The sequence below is a fragment of the Trichoderma evansii genome (assembly GCF_050947405.1).
Source record: "Trichoderma evansii strain SZMC 28006 chromosome Unknown GGI43scaffold_3, whole genome shotgun sequence".
Taxonomy (NCBI): Eukaryota; Fungi; Ascomycota; class Sordariomycetes; order Hypocreales; family Hypocreaceae; genus Trichoderma; species Trichoderma evansii.
In genome coordinates, this window is record NW_028145203.1 from 2,184,544 (window position 1) to 2,200,692 (window position 16,149).

Below are 16,149 nucleotides of genomic sequence, written 5' to 3' on the forward strand. Positions count from 1 at the left end.
GCAGCTAAATTACCATCCATGCAACAAGCCGACATTGGGCTGCATAAGAGATGCTGCAATCCCGGTGCGTCACGGAATTCGGACTAACTCAAAGCCAACCATCGCTTGGCACACTCGGCCTAATTACACGAATGAGAATAGGATTTGTGATACTCGTGATATTGCTATATTAATACTCTATATAGCTTCATTAGTATAGTTAGATCTTCGCTGCGCTACGAGCACATACGAAATATTACTCTTACTTTTCGTAGCTGCTCAAGACAGGCCGTCAACGCAGGTCCGGAACCTAGAGCTTACTGTAGCGTTTCATTATCTATACTTCGCAGTGCATCCTGCAAAATGGATATCAACACTAAGCCCGCATCTCCTTTCTGCTTTGCCAAGCCGGATCCAACTTGCCATGTCCTAGCAGCAACAGTTGATATGTCGTGATACTTGGCCCGATCAGCCTTGATAGAACAGATATCGATAGGTATCGACAGGTCAGGCTCCCAGGTCTGGTGAGGCACCTAGAGTAGCCACTATTTATTGGTGGCATTCTCATTGACGTGGCCTACTGCAAGTGCCGCATATAAAACTTCTGCTCACGGCAACAGGAAGGTCTGAGCAAAGCCTATGGTTGCTCTGGCCATGTGAGATAGTGGAACCTCCAACCTCCGGCATGGCTGGCTGTAAAATTCGTGTATTTCATCGTCGAGTATATCTGCATCCGTCACGTTCCCAAGCGTACCGCGTCGCTCTGGACTCGTTCTCCCAACAGCGTCACAAACATCCATGCTGCTCTGGATAGGTCGTCCGTGACATCCCCCGACTTTACAATCTTGATCCGAGACTGCGAGAGGACAAATCCCCCGCATGACACTTGGATGACACGAACACTCGGATGGAACAGATTCAGTGCCATGTGGTGGTTTAGATGGCTTGCCAAAGCCTCCATCAAGGGATATTCAGAGCCGTCTTTGTTCTTGAGCCATCCCCACCCGTCGTCTACATGAGAGCCTGCGAGCCTGCGCCGTTCTCGGTCATCACGCTCCCACAAGGCGGTGCTTGGGCCCGTATTAGAAATTGTCTGCTTGGATTTCTGCAACGATTTTCCGGCGCGTAAGAAAAGGCGCAAGTCTGATGCCGAAATGCTAATCTCCATAGACCGTAGCCCAGGCTCAGTTGCTTCAGCTTCATCCTCATCTTCGTATGAATCGCCGTCCAATCGAAGTACAGCTTCTCGGCCTGGGTCTGTTACAGGTGCATTGAATGCGAGAGTCAACACAAGGTCCGAGTCGCTCCGCGGTAATCCGGTTCGCTGAATCCAGTCTTCTAGAACGCTGACTAGTGTTCGAGTGCCCAAGTTGAGCTTAGTGACACGGCAATCGAAGGTTGTTGACAGCCATTCGCCGATGACAGTCTTGAGGGCCTGAGGCATTCGAAGGAGCAGTAAGGGTAGACGAAGGAACTGGCTACCATCAGCCTCGTTGATATCCGGAGTGTCAAAGCCCATGTTCCATATATTCGCAGCTGGGGTGCTTATGCTGGACCCTTGATGTGAACGCGAAAATCCCGGCAACAACAGCGCAACATAGGCTGCATTCTCATGCCGCATCTCGATCCAAAGTCCCCTTTTCTGCTCATCCGGCAGCTCGCTCCAGTTCTCAGAGGACTTGTCGCCCAAAACATCCGTCGCCTGAAACCAGCGGAAAGTCACTGCCTTTAGCGGTCCAACCTGGCCCATGGGCGTGTCTGTAGCCGCCAACCCTATTTGCACTCCACGAACCACATCTCCAACCAGCGTATCTCGCAGCCGGTGAGCGAGTCGATCAAGGCGGGCCTGGTCCAGCTTTTCAGCGCCGATAAAGAGTGGAGACGCGCGGTGAGTTGAAAATGTGGTGTTGAAAAACTGCGGAATCGCAATTTCACCAGCTTCGGCTTCGCTCTCATGGCCGTTCTGGTTTCCTGTCTGTGATCGCTGGGCTGATGCGGGTCCAGCCTTTTGAGCCTTTTGACGCGCCATGGCTCACAAGCGCGTCTGCGTGGACTGCAAAAAAGAGAAACTGAACGCTGCCTAATTTTCAAGGAAGTGAGTTTATATCTTGAACGCGTCGCCTGGCCATTGATGCGACAAGGTGTTTTTGCTTTGTGAAGATGAGGTCGCTCACTCACGGTCAGAGTGTTTGGGATTTGTGCATTGCCTATTTGAGAATTGCTGACTAAGCATTTGGTATCGCGATTCTCACCACTCATGAGCTCGATATCTCTTCATCAGTATTTCGTTGCAAGGCTCAGATATATGCCTATTTGTATTTTTGTTCATTTCTTTTTCTGCTGACTTCCGTTTTGTTATATATATACTTTTTTTTTTTGGTTCGGCGCTATCTTTTGAAAAAGATCTCAGTCCTTGTATCTTTTTAAGAATAGCTGGCTTTAATGCCCAGGACAGACAAGTGTCTGGAACAATAAGTTGGCACAATTTACTGAAAATAAGCTCTTGTAAATATTAGTACAACGTACTACATCTTGAATTTTCCAATTTAGATAGCAAAGTGCTTTATAATCTGATAATATCGCTCTACACTCCTCCATCTTAACTTTCGGAGCGCTGGGGCTGGGGAACTACCATAAGATATCTCCAGGTAGCCCATATGGGCTATTATAAGACTATTAAAAGGCTAAAGAGCAATTACTAGAGAGATATTCGATACGTAGAATAAGATGGCAAGGTGAGAGCCACATGATCTATTTGAGAGAGAATGGCCGATGGCCGCATGACGAGCTGCCGCGCGGCGAGAATATCCTGCTAGCGAGTACGCATGGGATGAAGAGTGCTTTGGCTGTAAAAGGGAAATCGAGAGATTGGAGTCGGAGATTGTGCCAGAGAGGTTTGACGTTTGAGTTTGTCAGTGAGCGGTATATACCTAGAAGGGTAAGGGGGTTGATTGGGGGGATGGCTGTGTGTTTTATGTACTCTATGATGGTATTTACAAGCAAATAGTAGCTATAGATAAATTAGTTGTCATGAGCTAGTCGAAAAAAAGAATTATGTACGTAATATGTCCTTGGGAGCGTATGCCGTCTTCATATCTCAGCTCTCCAGCGCCTAGTTTGTCAAAATTTCAGGTCTAATCCAGTCATACGTATCGAAAAGTTCAAAGTTAAAGTCAAGCTGCATATCATCAAGGGTATCTGGCTGCCATCTCATGCTATCACTGCCAGCGTTGAGAACATGGTCCAGCACACGCCTCATAACGGCACTGGTATTCACGCACATGCTGCCATTCGGCCTAGACGGATCGATCCACTCAAGAAAACCTATCAGGAGGCTGAGTTGCTGTATAATGTTCGACCGCGTTATCGAAGGATTCTCTGGATGGCTGCCTTTGAATGAGGAATTCAGAAGCTCCATGCAGAGTATACCCCCGCTGGGAGTTGCAAAAGCCATGACCTGAAAAAAAGCCCCAGCCGCGTTAGTATATGCTCTCTATTCTTTTGCTTGCTGAGACAATTATTCGGGGTTTGTCTTACCAGCCACTCAAAGTCATTTCTAAAAGAGGCAAAGCAATCCTTGTGCGTCCAGAAGAGTAATGTCAACTCAACAAGACGATAACTAATTGGCAACAGACTAGATTTGTTCATTTCTCCATGTTTCAATAGCAGCCTTTCAATCAGAAAGAGATTCTGCAATTGCTCAAGTTGTAGTAATATTCGTGCAAATAGCACGTTAATGTTTGCATCGGGATGCGCAAGATCAGACGGATCATAGTCTAGCCCCGAAGGAAATTCCTTGACGGCTTCGATCTGCCGCTCTTTGACATCGCTATATCCATAAGTCAGCAAGGCTAGGTACAGCACACATGCATTAGGCGTTGAGCTTACTGAAGGAGAGCATTGGCAACTTTTTGCGTTGCCTTGCCAATGCCAATCTCTACTAGCTCATCTCGTAGAAGCGATAGAATGTATCTTGCTCGGGTGAAAGTTGCGGCGTACACCTTTCCGCTTGTGTTCCATCCATTTTTATCGAGAGCATTCACAGCTTCTTTGATGGCTTCTCCACCTTGCAGTAGATCTTCATCCCGTAGGTCAAGTGGGAGGGGAGTAAACGCATATCGATGAGATAATCGAGGAGGCCGGCCTGTAAACAGTACTGCGTGCTTTTCTGCAACAAACACTTGAGCAAAAAGGAGTCGTCGAGATTCGGAAGCCAATGACGGCTCGTAAGACGGGGAATTTGACTCGGCATGTAAACCAAGGAATGTCGCTAAGGCCACTGACTCTGCCCCGGTCCCCCATGAGGAATAGCCTACTTGAGTTAGCAATGATACCATCTGATACAAATTTCACCGTATATCGGAGCTCTGGAATCACAAATTGCGATACAGGGGCTTCCACTTACTAGCATCCCCAGTATGTATGGATTCTTTGATAGATCGGCGCATGTAAAGCTGGGCTAACAGACTGTTTGCTGACGCAAACCTCCTGCTCAAGTCAATACAAAGGCCAAGACAGACCCGAGAAATCTGTGACCATTGTTTTCTGACCAAATCATTATCGTATCGCATAAAATCATCAGACAGAAAATATATAAAACCAAAAATCAACCCAATCGTCTCCCATCTTAAGTTAGGGCCTGTAAACTGGCCAATCCATTTTTCGGAATCCGGCCCGTCTTCATCAAATGGTTTGGTGGTGTTCTCGCTCAGAAAAATCGCAATTTCCTCAAGCTGAGAGTCCACACGGCAAAGCCCCAAGTAAGAGCCGAACCTCTCATGTAGATCGGAGAGTGCGCGCTGTGCAACCACCCTCAACCAGCCATCTTGATAGAGCGGAGAGTCTTTATTGGCCTCAATGCGGCCCACATTTAGGGCAGGTATCCCTCGAAGCACTACAAGGCACATGTCCTTTGTCGGTGAACAATGACATTTGAGCTCTTCGACATTCTGTCTTAAGCCATTGTTCGCCAGTTGAGGTAAGAGCGCTTGAAACCCCTGAATCATGGATAGGCTGTTTTCAGTCTCTTGCAAGACTGAAGAGTGGCTGATGTACCCCAGATACCCTGACTCTTGATCTTCTGCCGGGATAGACGCCCTATCCGAGAGGAGATGCCCTCCTGGGGTTGCGGTAGTCGAAACGAGCTCGTGGTCTATCGACTGACGACGACGCCCAGCATGGTCCACAGGTGACTCAAAGGAATAAGCAGTATGCGACGGCCCTAAAGGCGATGTCACTTTTCGGGCGTCGTGAATATGTGTATTAGTTTGTCGCCGAACCTCTGCACGACGCAATGATCTGTAGCTCTCGGCGGATCCAGGCCGCCGGCTCGGCCCCAGTCCGGCCGTCCTCGGAGTTGATGCCTGAACGTGAAAGCCGTTTTCACTGGTGTAAGTCGTAGCCCCGGCTGGGGCACCCGCATCATCGCGCGATGGCGACTGTTTTAAGGATAGTGGCTTCCGAGGGAGCGAAGACGTGTAAACACATTCGTCCTCTTGACCTCTGCTAACACAGCGTCTGCAAACCGGTTGCTGGTGATCACAGGCCACTTTGCGTAAACGGCATGGATCACAGGCTTGCATCCGTCCATTTGGCCTACGGAGCATGACCGGCGGAGACGCTGACTGTGCAGTCATTAGCCCAGGAAATTCATATACGCCTAGCTAGGGTCCGGTGAATTGACGATAGCCGTACGGAGTGTAAAAAATGGAATCAGCTGAGAATTGTAACAAAAATGCTTGCATTGGTAAACAGAAAGAGTCCATGGTTTGTCAGGAGCAGGTCGTCGGATTTACAAGGCGGCCTCGGGCTCGGTTTCGGTACGTCGCTCGGAAACACTAGTAACCAACAAGGCTGCAGAGCAAGGGCGTGGCAGAGTGGATCAGACACCTCACTCCGAGCCAATCGGGAGGGCGCTGGACCTGGATGCCTTCGTGACGACGACTTACACGCGTGAGAATGCAAGCCACGTATGGGCCACCCAAGCAGGATATCCAATCCGCCCTATACTAGCCCGGCAGATGACTCAGAAAACGGAATGGCGTAAACCAAGCTTGTCAATTGTGTGGCATGTCAAACCCACACGTGCGAGAATCCTTATCAACCAGGATTATCAAAGTTTATGGGCGGGCTGACTGGAACTGTACTCCGAGTTGAATATATATATGGCTGGTGTCCTCGACTTGCTGGGACTCGATTTCCATTACAACTATCTTAATATCTTAGATATAAAATAAACTTGAACAATTATTCGTTCTCGAACCAAGTCACCAAATACGCTATACTCTAAACGCAGTATACTCTGTCTTACATCTTATACAACGAAAACTCTTACTCGCCAACAACACTCTACACGAATATAGACCCCACTTCACAGATATAATCGATCGACGAAAGTTATATATATATTTCTTCGATAGGAAAAACTATTCAACTTTTCAAGGACTCACACAACCATCACAACCATGCCTCTCGGACTCTCATCAAAAAAGGCTTCCACCCTGGCTGCGAAGCCTGAAGCAATGTCTTCCGAAGTAACCTTGGTAGACTCTTCGCTTATACGATCGGACAAACAAGCTACAGCTGGTAATGATCCTGGTCTTCCTTTTTATGATACGCAAGTGGCAGTATTGCTAATAAGCTTATAGGTCCTAGCGCCAAGAAGACAAAAATGACATGGAAAGAGGCTCGAGAGCACTGCAAAAAGCAGGAAAACTGGGAAGCCCGAGTAAGTGAGTTTCTATACTACTTGAAAATTTAAACTAGGGGATTATAATACTGACTCTGAATAGGCGCAGCTGTATAGCGTACTTTGAGTCCAGTGTGATTTGTCAGAAAGAGACTAGAGAACGATTTTTATTTAAAGCTGATGTTTAATTACGGCACACGATGGATTGGAGTTGGTTTCAAAAGCACGCAACAGATTGTCTTTCAAAATTGCAAAACTCTGCTATCTAATTAAAGAGCTAGCTACACGCTTGTTGCGATGCTCTCATCCAAATAGCAAAGAGTGGATACCCTTTGGAGTTAATATACTTGATTTCTTTTCATTCTATTGGACAACTTGTGATTTCAAATTATTCCAACATAAAATACCAGAAGAAGGCTGTTTCCTGCTTATTCTGCGAAATTCCTCTATAAAGGTATTCATCGTAGCCACCAAACTTGAATCCGTATCGCTTATAAAAGTGGCATGCTGCCACATTATTCGATTGCGACTCTAAACGAATCCCAGCAACTCCCAATTGGCGAGCCCACTTCAGTACCTCATCCATAAGCATCTTGCCGTATCCGTGACCGCGAATGCTCACATCCAGCACAATCCAACGAATCTCCACCATATTATTCCAAGACTTTGCTGCATGTATGTATCCGTAAACGACCTCGGCTTCAACTAGAGTGAACAATGCCGCATCATGGTCTTTGATATTCTCAAAATCGGACTCATCAAAGCCGAAATCCTTTTTTACCACCGGGACAGGATTGGTAACTATTGTCTCGGCTCGCATAAGCGCATCATAGGGCTTCGCTACTTCGGCAGTTATCTCAAAAGAGAAGTCTCGGCCGGCAATGGCCTCCTTTGTTAATTTTGTGGCCCTTCGTATTTCCATTTTGGCAAAACGGATGGACTCTTTTCCACTAGGCCTAGAGGTAAAAAGAGTTTACTAGTGAGAATACTGGGTCAAGGCTGAAGACTTTGTTTAACAAGCACAAATGCATTAGTTCGTGCATGTTGAAGCGGGTGCATCAATTAGCTTGGCTAGTTAGCGGATAAGCATACTATTTAACTGCATGCGCTATCGGCGAGTGAGTCAAGCCGGTCTGGCCATACGTAACTGTGAACTTGGGGCACAGTAATTTTCTGCGCCATGAGAAAATAAAAAAGACAGTGGAAGACTAAAAGATCAATATTTGGGATATATACTCCCATCATACTACTATCACATATCCAAAACGGGGCGATCAAAAGCATTCGGCTTGAGATTACATGTACGGGGTCGACTTCGGACACACTTAAATTCAAGCCGAGAAGGAATATTGCTATATATATACCCATGCTAGCGACGGATTCTGTTGGATGTCCGCGACTCCGAGTCGATAAAATGGTGATCAGTCATTGTTGTACCTTATGGGGTTGGATTTTCTATAGTCGAGCTGTAGGCATACATCGTTCGATGTAAGTTGAATATGCGGAGTAGCCTTCACTCTTCCACACTGAGTTGGTATAAGCGCCTGTGTACTGCCACCAGTTTATGGCTATATTTATTACTACTCTTTACAACTTTTTGCATAATATTCGGAAGTCTAGTATATTTATTTCCCGCTTCTATTCCGAGTGAACGTCTTATTTCAGAGCACCACGCGTTGCGACTTCTTTCTACGGAGTACAGATTACCTAGTATGGTAAGGCGGGTATGTTCCGCAAAGTGGGGCACATCTGTCGCTGCAGATTCCGCGATTTGATATGGAGCAGCTTCTTATCGCGAAAAAAAAAATTACACTACCTGAATCGCAAACTACTGCCGCTGCATTGAGCGTCCAAGATATCGCCAGATCCCTTTTTTTTCTCATGCGTACAAGATCCAAGTCACAAAATACCGATCCAATGGGTCCGTCACTCCCTTCGCGGAAGCGAAAAGAAATTGTCGAAGAAGTTGTCGAGTCCGACGACGAATTCGGCGGCGCTGAACTCGAGGGCATCTTATCGCAGAGCGAAGACGAGAGCGGCGTTGAGGAATCAGAATCCGAGGGCGAAGAGCCTGAACTTGATGAGGATGAAGACGAGGATGAGGACGAGGACGAAGATGAGGACGAAGATGTGCGAAGTGATGGCGAGGAAGGCGAGCGCAAGAAGAGTGCCAATGATGAGGAAGTAGACGACGACAAACCCAATTACAGGATCGTCAAAGATGCCAATGGAGGCGTGCGCTACGAGTATGAAGAAATCGATCCCGTCTATGACAGTGACGACTCCGATGCCCAAGGCCCAGTCAACACCATTGGCAACATTCCGCTCTCCTTTTACGATTCATACCCGCACATTGGATATGACATCAACGGCAAGAAAATCATGCGGCCCGCCACTGGCGAGGCTCTTGATGCCCTGCTGGACAGCATTGAACTCCCCAAGGGCTGGACTGGCTTGACTGACCCCGAGACTGGCAAGCCTTTGAACCTCAGCCAGGAGGAGCTGGAGCTTCTGAAGAAACTGCAAATGGGCGAAGTTCCTTCTGATGACTACGACCCTTACCCAGTATGTTCTTTTTTCTTCCCTACTCAGTTGATATTACATTGTGGACAATAGTAACTAACAGTCATATAGGATCTGATTCCCTACTTCACCAGCATAGAGGAGAAGATGCCTCTGAGCGCTGCCCCAGAACCCAAGCGACGATTCGTCCCCTCAAAACACGAAGCCAAGAGAATAGCCAAGCTGGTTCGCGCCATCAAGGATGGAAAGATTCTGCCCTATAGACCTCCCGAGCCAGAGACCGAGGAGGAAGAGAAGTTCTACGACATCTGGGCCAACGAGGAGCCCCAAGACAAACACATCATGAACATCCCCGCGCCCAAGCTAGCACCACCCGGCTACGACCTCAGCTACAACCCTCCCCCGGAGTATCTCCCCACCGCCGAAGAAAAGGAAGCCTGGGAGAAACTCGACCCCGAGGAGCGCGAGAAGGAGTACCTCCCCAGCCAGTTCGACGCCCTGCGCAAGGTCCCCGCCTACGGCGAGTTCGTCAAGGAGCGCTTCGAGCGCTGCCTCGATCTCTACCTGGCGCCCCGAGTCCGCAAGAACAGGCTCAACATCGACCCCAACTCCCTGCTGCCGAAGCTGCCCCGCCCCGAGGAGCTGCGGCCCTTCCCGACCGTGTGCCAGACCATCTTCAGGGGCCACACCAGCCGCGTGCGCACCGTCGCCTTCAGCCCCGACGGCGAGTGGATCGCCTCTGGCAGCGACGACGGCACGGTGCGTGTCTGGGCGCTCAACGGCCACCAGGAATGGAGTGCCCAGCTCAGCTCCGCCGACGAGCCCGAGCCCGTCAACATGGTCCGCTGGCGTCCCAGCAAGGATACCTTCATCCTGGCTGCCGCCGCTGGCGAGGACCTGTTCTTCATTGCTCCTCCGATAGTCAGCGATGCCACCGAGCAGGCCAGCCGCGACATCATCGACGCAGGCTTCGGCTACGCCACCAACGGCGCATCAGCAGCTGCCACCACTGCCGACGGCGCCAAGAAGGAGCCTCCCGCGAAGTGGTCTCGCCCCAGCTCGTCCCTCGTCGCAAAGGGCGTCCTCCTCAAGGCCACCGTCCGCTCCACTATCAAGACCATCAACTGGCACCGCCGCGGCGACTTCCTCTGTACCGTCTCGCCCACCGGCCAGCGCAGCTCCGTCATCATCCACACGCTCTCCAAGCACCTCAGCCAGGTGCCCTTCCGCAAGCTGCCCGGCCTCGCCCAGACGGCCCAGTTCCACCCCACGCGCCCCTACTTCTTCGTCGCCACCCAGCGCATGATCCGCTGCTACGACCTCCAGCGCCAGGAGCTCATCAAGGTCATCCAGCCCGGTGCGCGCTGGATCTCCTCCATGGACCTCCACCCGGGCGGCGACAACCTCATCATCGGTTCTTACGACCGTCGCCTGCTGTGGCACGACCTCGATCTGTCCAGCCGTCCTTACAAGACCATGCGCTTCCACCCGGAGGCCATCCGTGCTGTCAAGTTCCATCGTGGCCTGCCCCTCTTCGCCGACGCCAGCGACGACGGCTCCCTGCAGATCTTCCACGGCAAGGTTGTCAGCGACCTGATGGAGAACGCAACCATTGTCCCTGTCAAGATGCTGAGGGGCCACAAGGTGGAGAAGAAGTTGGGTGTTATGGATGTGGACTGGCATCCCAAGCACCCTTGGATCGTCAGTGCTGGTGCCGATATGACTTTGAGATTATGGGCGTAAGAGTGATGAAGAAAAGGAAAGGAAATATTGTCTGTTTTTAATAGTTTAGGTGAATATGGTAATAAAAGTGCATATATAGAACTGCCAACTAAAATTTTATCAGAGCAAACAGTGTCTATTCATACCTTTATTATATAATAAAGCATGTATTGTGATTATCACTTTACTTCACTCCGTGAGGCATCGAAAGAATGTGTGAAACGTATTACTATAAAAGCAAACTAACTCGAATACCATTTGTCATTTATGACAGTCCATCGCCTTTTGTCCTGACCCTTTCCATCACCCATAATTCGTAAATAAACAAAAGACGGAGAGTCTTTGATTCCTCTCTACATCTTACACTTGACCACTTCTTTCACCGCAGTCATACCTTCATCCCCTATAAAGTGTATCGTTCGCTAGCAAACACTTTACAGCTCATTTCTCAACTTCTCGCCCTTCTTCTTAGCTTCAGCCTCGGCTTTAATAGCTTCCTGTTTGGCAACCTCGCTGCCAATATTGAGCTGCTGGGCGATCCATCTCCAACCATCCTTGGCTGTCTCTCCGAGCTTGGAAAGGATGGTGCCCCCGGGTGAAGAGGAGCCATATTTGAAATAAGTAGATTGCTTGCGCGCCTCTGCTTTGAGTTCCTCAATCTTGGAACCCTGAGGAACAGGAACTCCGTAGCTGTCGAGATAGGCCTTGAGGTCGCTCTCAGTCCAGCCATCAAAAGCATCCTGCTTAGCAGAAGCTGTTGCAGACGCAAGATAGCTGGTAGCAGAGGCATACTGTGCACCACCAGCCGATGAGGCGGATGAATAGGCAGACTGGGCAGCTCTCACAAGTTCCTCGCGGGTAGCGTCCTTCTTCTTAGCCGCGGCCTTAGCGGCAGCATTGCCGTGCTTGCTCAGGTAATTCTTCAAGTTCTCGTAGTTATAGTCATCAAAGTTCCACGCTTGCCAGCCAGCTGCTGCTTGGTGTGTGTGCTTTCGAACAAGAGCTCGAAGCTCATCAGTTTTACTGGCTTGGGGAACAGGGATACCGCGGGCATCCAGATACGCCTTGAGTCGGCTGTCTGACCATTTGTTGACGGCTTGGTTGAAGGCATCCTGGGCAGCAAGCGAAGCGCTGTCGGTCGCCCTGGCATATTGGTTCTGGGCGTTGGAAGTAGCAGCGCCGAAAGCAGCCTTGGCGCTGGCGCCGACGGTGTCGCCCAAGATTTCAGCGCGGTGCTTTCGAACAAGAGCTCGGAGTTCATTAAGCTTGGTACCCTGAGGGACAGGGATTCCGTTCTTGTCGCAAAATTCCTTGAGCTGAGACTCGCTCCAAGCGTCAATAATAGTGTCTGTGAGATAGGTATAGGCTGCTTGGATCTTAGCCGAGGCGCTGTCTGCTTCCTGCTGAGATTTTAGGTATGCAAGTCGAGCGTTGCGGCGAACTGAGGCTATCAACTTGTCCCGGGTGGATGGCTGGGGGGCTGGGAAGCCGTTTTTATCAAGCCATTCCTTCAAATCGGATTGAGACCAGGTAGAGTAGAGCCAGTCACCGGGATAGGCAACAGTCTCTCCAGCTTTGTCTGCGATAGCCTGATAGTTCTCACGAGCCTTTTGAAGCAAAGTATCACGAGTACGCGGCTGGGGAACTACACAAAGAGCATAGGTTAGCTTCTGCTTGTAGGTTTCAACCTATCCATATATAGGTATATGCTAAGGGTTGCATACCTGGAATGCCATGCTTATCACAGAAAGACTTGAGCTGGGAGTCGGTCCAAGTATCGAGAATCCAGTCCTTGACATTGGCCCAGCCCTCGTTGGCGGAGTCTTCGGTTTCATACCAGTTCGATTTAACATGAGAAAGCAGACTATCCTTGTTCTTCTGGGCCTCTCGCGCCACGTCGTTGCCTCGAGCTTGCAAATACGCGCTTAGCTGGGAAGTATCCCATTTATTGTAAGGCTCTACAACATAGTCATTCCAGTTCTTCGAGACGAGGTCCTCCAGATCCTTGCGGTCAGCTGGAGTCGGATATGGGATGTTCTGATCAGACAGCCATCGCTCAAGCTCCGTCTCGTGCCACTTGTTGTAGACTGCGTCACCTAATGTCAGCTCTAGTCAGATGTGTTCACTTGCATCGCCATTTGGGCAGATAGTCTTAAAGTCTTCAAATCAGATCTCAAACTTACTCGTCTTGGAGCCAGGGAACCAGGTGCTCGCTGTAGCTCCCGAGACGGCGAGTCCCACGATTAGGAGATCTCGTAGACGCCACATGGTCGCAGCAGTGACGAATGCAGGGAATAAACCAATAGTTTTTGAGGTACCCAGTAGAAGTGCTCAGTGAATTCACCACTTCATATACGCACTATTTTGAATCTAATGTCGTTGTCCAGAAGTCGTGAGGATGGGTGGGCTGTCTTGTTGAAGGGTTGAAATAAAGTATGCTGACAAGAGGAAGGATGGCGAATATAGAAGGCTTGCAGCTGTTATGATGAAATGAGGTAATGACCTGCTGTTGCCAGCATTTCCATCACGTCACTTCCATGACACCAAAACCTGCACCTGCGAAGGTACTTTCACAAGCTTCACACGCGCAAGTACCCTCGTCTACCTATACACAGCCATTGCGCGCCATTCGCCTGCAGTCTCGCGTACTCGATGACTCCGATACATGCTGCGGGTGCCACTAAGCTTCGCTGATTGCTTGGTATCCCAAATCGGGGTCGAAATCGAGATAATCCTGGCCACTCAGCGCGAAGAGATGGCGGCGATTGACAATGAGCTTAACTTTGATCGCAATCACAATGACGTAGCTGTTGGTGGTGGTTAAATGTGGGGGGAAACAATGCAGATCTAGCAGGAGAAAATGGTCCGGGGCTAGCATCAGCCATCGTGGGCTTACCCTGGAGATATTATACGAAGTACAGCTTCCTTGTTTTTTTAAACTACAAGCTTATTTGTGCTCTAATAAGAAATTAGAAAGTAAAATTGCTGGATCTTGATTATAGCTACCTTTCATTTGTTTCAATAGGTGGCTGATAATAGGACAAGGTTACAATAACGATCAGTTCATACATAAGTTACATAATCTCCTTTAGGTGTATCGAGCTCAAACAAACACCAGCACGATTACACCAAATTCATCAAATACAAAGAAAGCAAATAAACATCAGTGCAGGCTAATTAAGTATTTTTTGTTCTTTTCACGATACTCTATTCGCTTTGCAAAAGAGGCACCTGTCTCTCATCTACTGAGCTGGCTTGCCTCTGCCAGGAATATGGTTGATTACATGCGTCCTCCCAGGCCTTGACTTTTTCCTCTATGCCAATACCGCACGCCCTTATCAGACGCCATCCACCGCCCTCTACATCCTTAGACAAACAAGAGCCTGCCATCCCATGATCCTCCGTCGCAAATTTGAGAAAAATAGATTATGCGTAAAAGTTGACGGTCTAGGGTCGTACGTATTAGTAAAGCACATACCAAAAACCACAAGCTTGAGATTTCGCCTCCAGGGCAAATACTTACATCCTTCTTCTTGGCCTGCACTTCGGCAATAGCGTCGACGTAGTGCTCGTGGCCGATTTGGTTCTTTCCTGAACGCAGGGCAATCATGCCAGCCTCAACGCAGACTGCCTTCAACATGGCACCACCAAACTCATCCGTGCTTCGAGCAAGTTCGCCCCAGTTGACGCCGGGGTTAACCTTCATTTTACGTGAGTGGATCTTGAGAATCTGTGCGCGGGCCTCTTCGTTGGGCAGAGGAAATTCGATCTTGCGGTCCAGACGACCAGATCGTAGCAGTGCAGGGTCAAGGACGTCGACTCGGTTGGTGGCGGCCAGGACCTTGATGCGGTCGTCGGATGCAAAACCATCAAGCTGGTTGAGCAGCTCCAACATGGTTCTCTGGACTTCTCGATCACCGCTCTTCTCGCTGTCGAATCGCTTGGTACCAACGGCGTCGAGTTCGTCAATGAAGATGATTGCCGGGGCCTTTTCCTTTGCCAGAGCGAAGCAGTCTCGTACAAGCTTGGCACCATCACCAATAAACATCTGCACGAGCTGAGGTCCTGCGAGCTTCAGGAATGTTGCTTCCGTCTGAGCCGCGCAGGCTCTGGCCATTAGAGTCTTTCCGGTACCGGGGGGACCGTACATGAGAGCACCTATCATGACTTTCGTTAGCATTGTGACCATCTTGGAAGACTCGTCGCCTTCAGAAATTTCGTCTTTTGGACCGTGTAGTACCTTTTGGTGCCTTGATACCAATCTTCTTGAACCGGTCTGCCTCCTTCATGGGCCATACGATAGCCTCCACCAACTCTTCAATCTGCTTATCCAGACCTCCAACATCGGTGTACTGTTCTGTCGGCTTCTCGTCCACCTCCATAGCCTTGACTCGGCTGTCGTACTCGGCGGGCAGTGTGTCCAAAACTAGGTATGAGTCCTTGTTGACACCGATCAGGTCACCAGGCTTGAGGGTGTCAGAATCAACAAGACCAATCAATGGCAGGAAGATGGTTTGTCTCGTGGAGGTCTTGATGACGGCGGACTTGCCGACTCGAGTGGCATCGAGGTCGATATTGGCTCCTTCTTCGGAAGACTCTGCGGTGGGATCTAGGTCTAGTAATTCAACGACGTTTCCGACTAGATATGGTAGCTGTCTACACGTCACGCATCAATAGTTAGCCACATGACAAATACTCGATGGCATTGAACAACAGGCGAGCAGCCTCTGTTTTGGGGCAACTCTTTGTAAAACTTGCCTGTTGTTTGCGATTTTGTCCATGTTCTCCTTAATCTTCTCACCCATAGCGGCCTTCTCGTGCGTTAACCTCGAAAGCTCGCTCTTCATGATCCGAGAGTCGTTTTCAAGTAATCGCTTCCGAGTCTGAATATCTTGTGTGCTTAGGCTTAGGATTTCCTCGTCGAGGATGTCGTCCTTTTCCTCGGCGTCTTTCATCTCATCGTCCTCGTCGGCAACAGTGGCCTTCTTGTCATTGTTTTCTCTTCTCTTCTCCTCCTTCTCCCGGCGGTCGAGATCATCGAGCTCTTCGAGGGTCGACATGATGACTAGGGGCCCTTAGCTGGGTCGGTCGTTCGGTTGTATGACGATTATGCTAAGCAGCTCAAAGGATAAAGTGACTTGAAAGGACAAATCGAAAATGGATTTCTCAGTAGTGATGGGGGGATCGCCTTGTAGAATGCTAAAGAAGGAATTGGTACTAGCTCCAGTAGTTGCTCT

The 16,149-nt window shown here is 49.3% G+C and overlaps 6 protein-coding genes across 6 annotated transcripts; 2 read left to right on the forward strand and 4 right to left on the reverse strand.

The window, feature by feature from the left end:
• Nucleotides 1-143: 143 nt before the first annotated feature.
• On the reverse strand, nt 144-2,231 carry GGI43DRAFT_396995 (kinetochore complex Sim4 subunit Fta1-domain-containing protein). Its single transcript, XM_083205045.1, has one exon. It carries the CDS (start codon nt 2,006-2,008, stop codon nt 716-718), a length of 1,293 nt encoding a protein of 430 aa, XP_083064424.1. The 5' UTR covers nt 2,009-2,231; the 3' UTR covers nt 144-715.
• A 706-nt stretch (nt 2,232-2,937) lies between these two features.
• Nucleotides 2,938-5,736, reverse strand: GGI43DRAFT_257218 (N-terminal binuclear Zn cluster-containing/DNA binding domain-containing protein). Its single transcript, XM_083200917.1, has 4 exons — nt 4,385-5,736; nt 3,868-4,291; nt 3,517-3,808; nt 2,938-3,436 (listed from the first exon to the last, which is right to left on the reverse strand). The coding sequence occupies exons 1-4, from the start codon at nt 5,613-5,615 to the stop codon at nt 3,092-3,094; spliced, it is 2,292 nt and encodes a 763-aa protein (XP_083064425.1). The 5' UTR covers nt 5,616-5,736; the 3' UTR covers nt 2,938-3,091.
• A 584-nt stretch (nt 5,737-6,320) lies between these two features.
• Nucleotides 6,321-6,925, forward strand: GGI43DRAFT_257230 (uncharacterized protein). The gene is made up of 3 exons (XM_083200918.1): nt 6,321-6,564; nt 6,627-6,706; nt 6,771-6,925. The coding sequence occupies exons 1-3, from the start codon at nt 6,444-6,446 to the stop codon at nt 6,792-6,794; spliced, it is 225 nt and encodes a 74-aa protein (XP_083064426.1). The 5' UTR covers nt 6,321-6,443; the 3' UTR covers nt 6,795-6,925.
• Nucleotides 6,926-7,005: 80 nt separating this feature from the next.
• On the reverse strand, nt 7,006-7,699 carry GGI43DRAFT_396998 (GNAT family N-acetyltransferase). The gene has a single exon (XM_083205046.1). The coding sequence runs from the start codon at nt 7,587-7,589 to the stop codon at nt 7,056-7,058; it is 534 nt and encodes a 177-aa protein (XP_083064427.1). The 5' UTR covers nt 7,590-7,699; the 3' UTR covers nt 7,006-7,055.
• A 791-nt stretch (nt 7,700-8,490) lies between these two features.
• Nucleotides 8,491-11,053, forward strand: GGI43DRAFT_257239 (ribosome biogenesis protein ERB1). Its single transcript, XM_083200919.1, has 2 exons — nt 8,491-9,232; nt 9,302-11,053. Exons 1-2 carry the CDS (start codon nt 8,549-8,551, stop codon nt 10,931-10,933), a joined length of 2,316 nt encoding a protein of 771 aa, XP_083064428.1. The 5' UTR covers nt 8,491-8,548; the 3' UTR covers nt 10,934-11,053.
• Nucleotides 11,054-11,346: 293 nt separating this feature from the next.
• GGI43DRAFT_420978 (uncharacterized protein) lies at nt 11,347-15,972 on the reverse strand (the record flags this gene model as incomplete). Its single annotated transcript, XM_083207879.1, has 6 exons — nt 11,347-12,557; nt 12,637-13,008; nt 13,096-13,242; nt 14,432-15,070; nt 15,153-15,568; nt 15,671-15,972. The coding sequence occupies 6 exons, from the start codon at nt 15,970-15,972 to the stop codon at nt 11,347-11,349; spliced, it is 3,087 nt and encodes a 1,028-aa protein (XP_083064429.1).
• Nucleotides 15,973-16,149: the final 177 nt, after the last annotated feature.

Coding starts and splice junctions, on each gene's coding strand:
- GGI43DRAFT_396995 (XM_083205045.1), bottom strand. CDS start 2,008: ATGGCGCGTCAAAAGGCTCAAAAGGCTGGACCCGCATCAGCCCAGCGA.
- GGI43DRAFT_257218 (XM_083200917.1), bottom strand. CDS start 5,615: ATGACTGCACAGTCAGCGTCTCCGCCGGTCATGCTCCGTAGGCCAAAT. Junction 3,809..3,867: donor GTTGCCAATGCTCTCCTTCA/GTAAGCTCAACG, acceptor TTATGGATATAG/CGATGTCAAAGAGCGGCAGA. Junction 3,437..3,516: donor GAAATGACTTTGAGTGGCTG/GTAAGACAAACC, acceptor GCTTTTTTTCAG/GTCATGGCTTTTGCAACTCC.
- GGI43DRAFT_257230 (XM_083200918.1), top strand. CDS start 6,444: ATGCCTCTCGGACTCTCATCAAAAAAGGCTTCCACCCTGGCTGCGAAG. Junction 6,565..6,626: donor GGACAAACAAGCTACAGCTG/GTAATGATCCTG, acceptor ATAAGCTTATAG/GTCCTAGCGCCAAGAAGACA. Junction 6,707..6,770: donor AGGAAAACTGGGAAGCCCGA/GTAAGTGAGTTT, acceptor GACTCTGAATAG/GCGCAGCTGTATAGCGTACT.
- GGI43DRAFT_396998 (XM_083205046.1), bottom strand. CDS start 7,589: ATGGAAATACGAAGGGCCACAAAATTAACAAAGGAGGCCATTGCCGGC.
- GGI43DRAFT_257239 (XM_083200919.1), top strand. CDS start 8,549: ATGCGTACAAGATCCAAGTCACAAAATACCGATCCAATGGGTCCGTCA. Junction 9,233..9,301: donor ATGACTACGACCCTTACCCA/GTATGTTCTTTT, acceptor ACAGTCATATAG/GATCTGATTCCCTACTTCAC.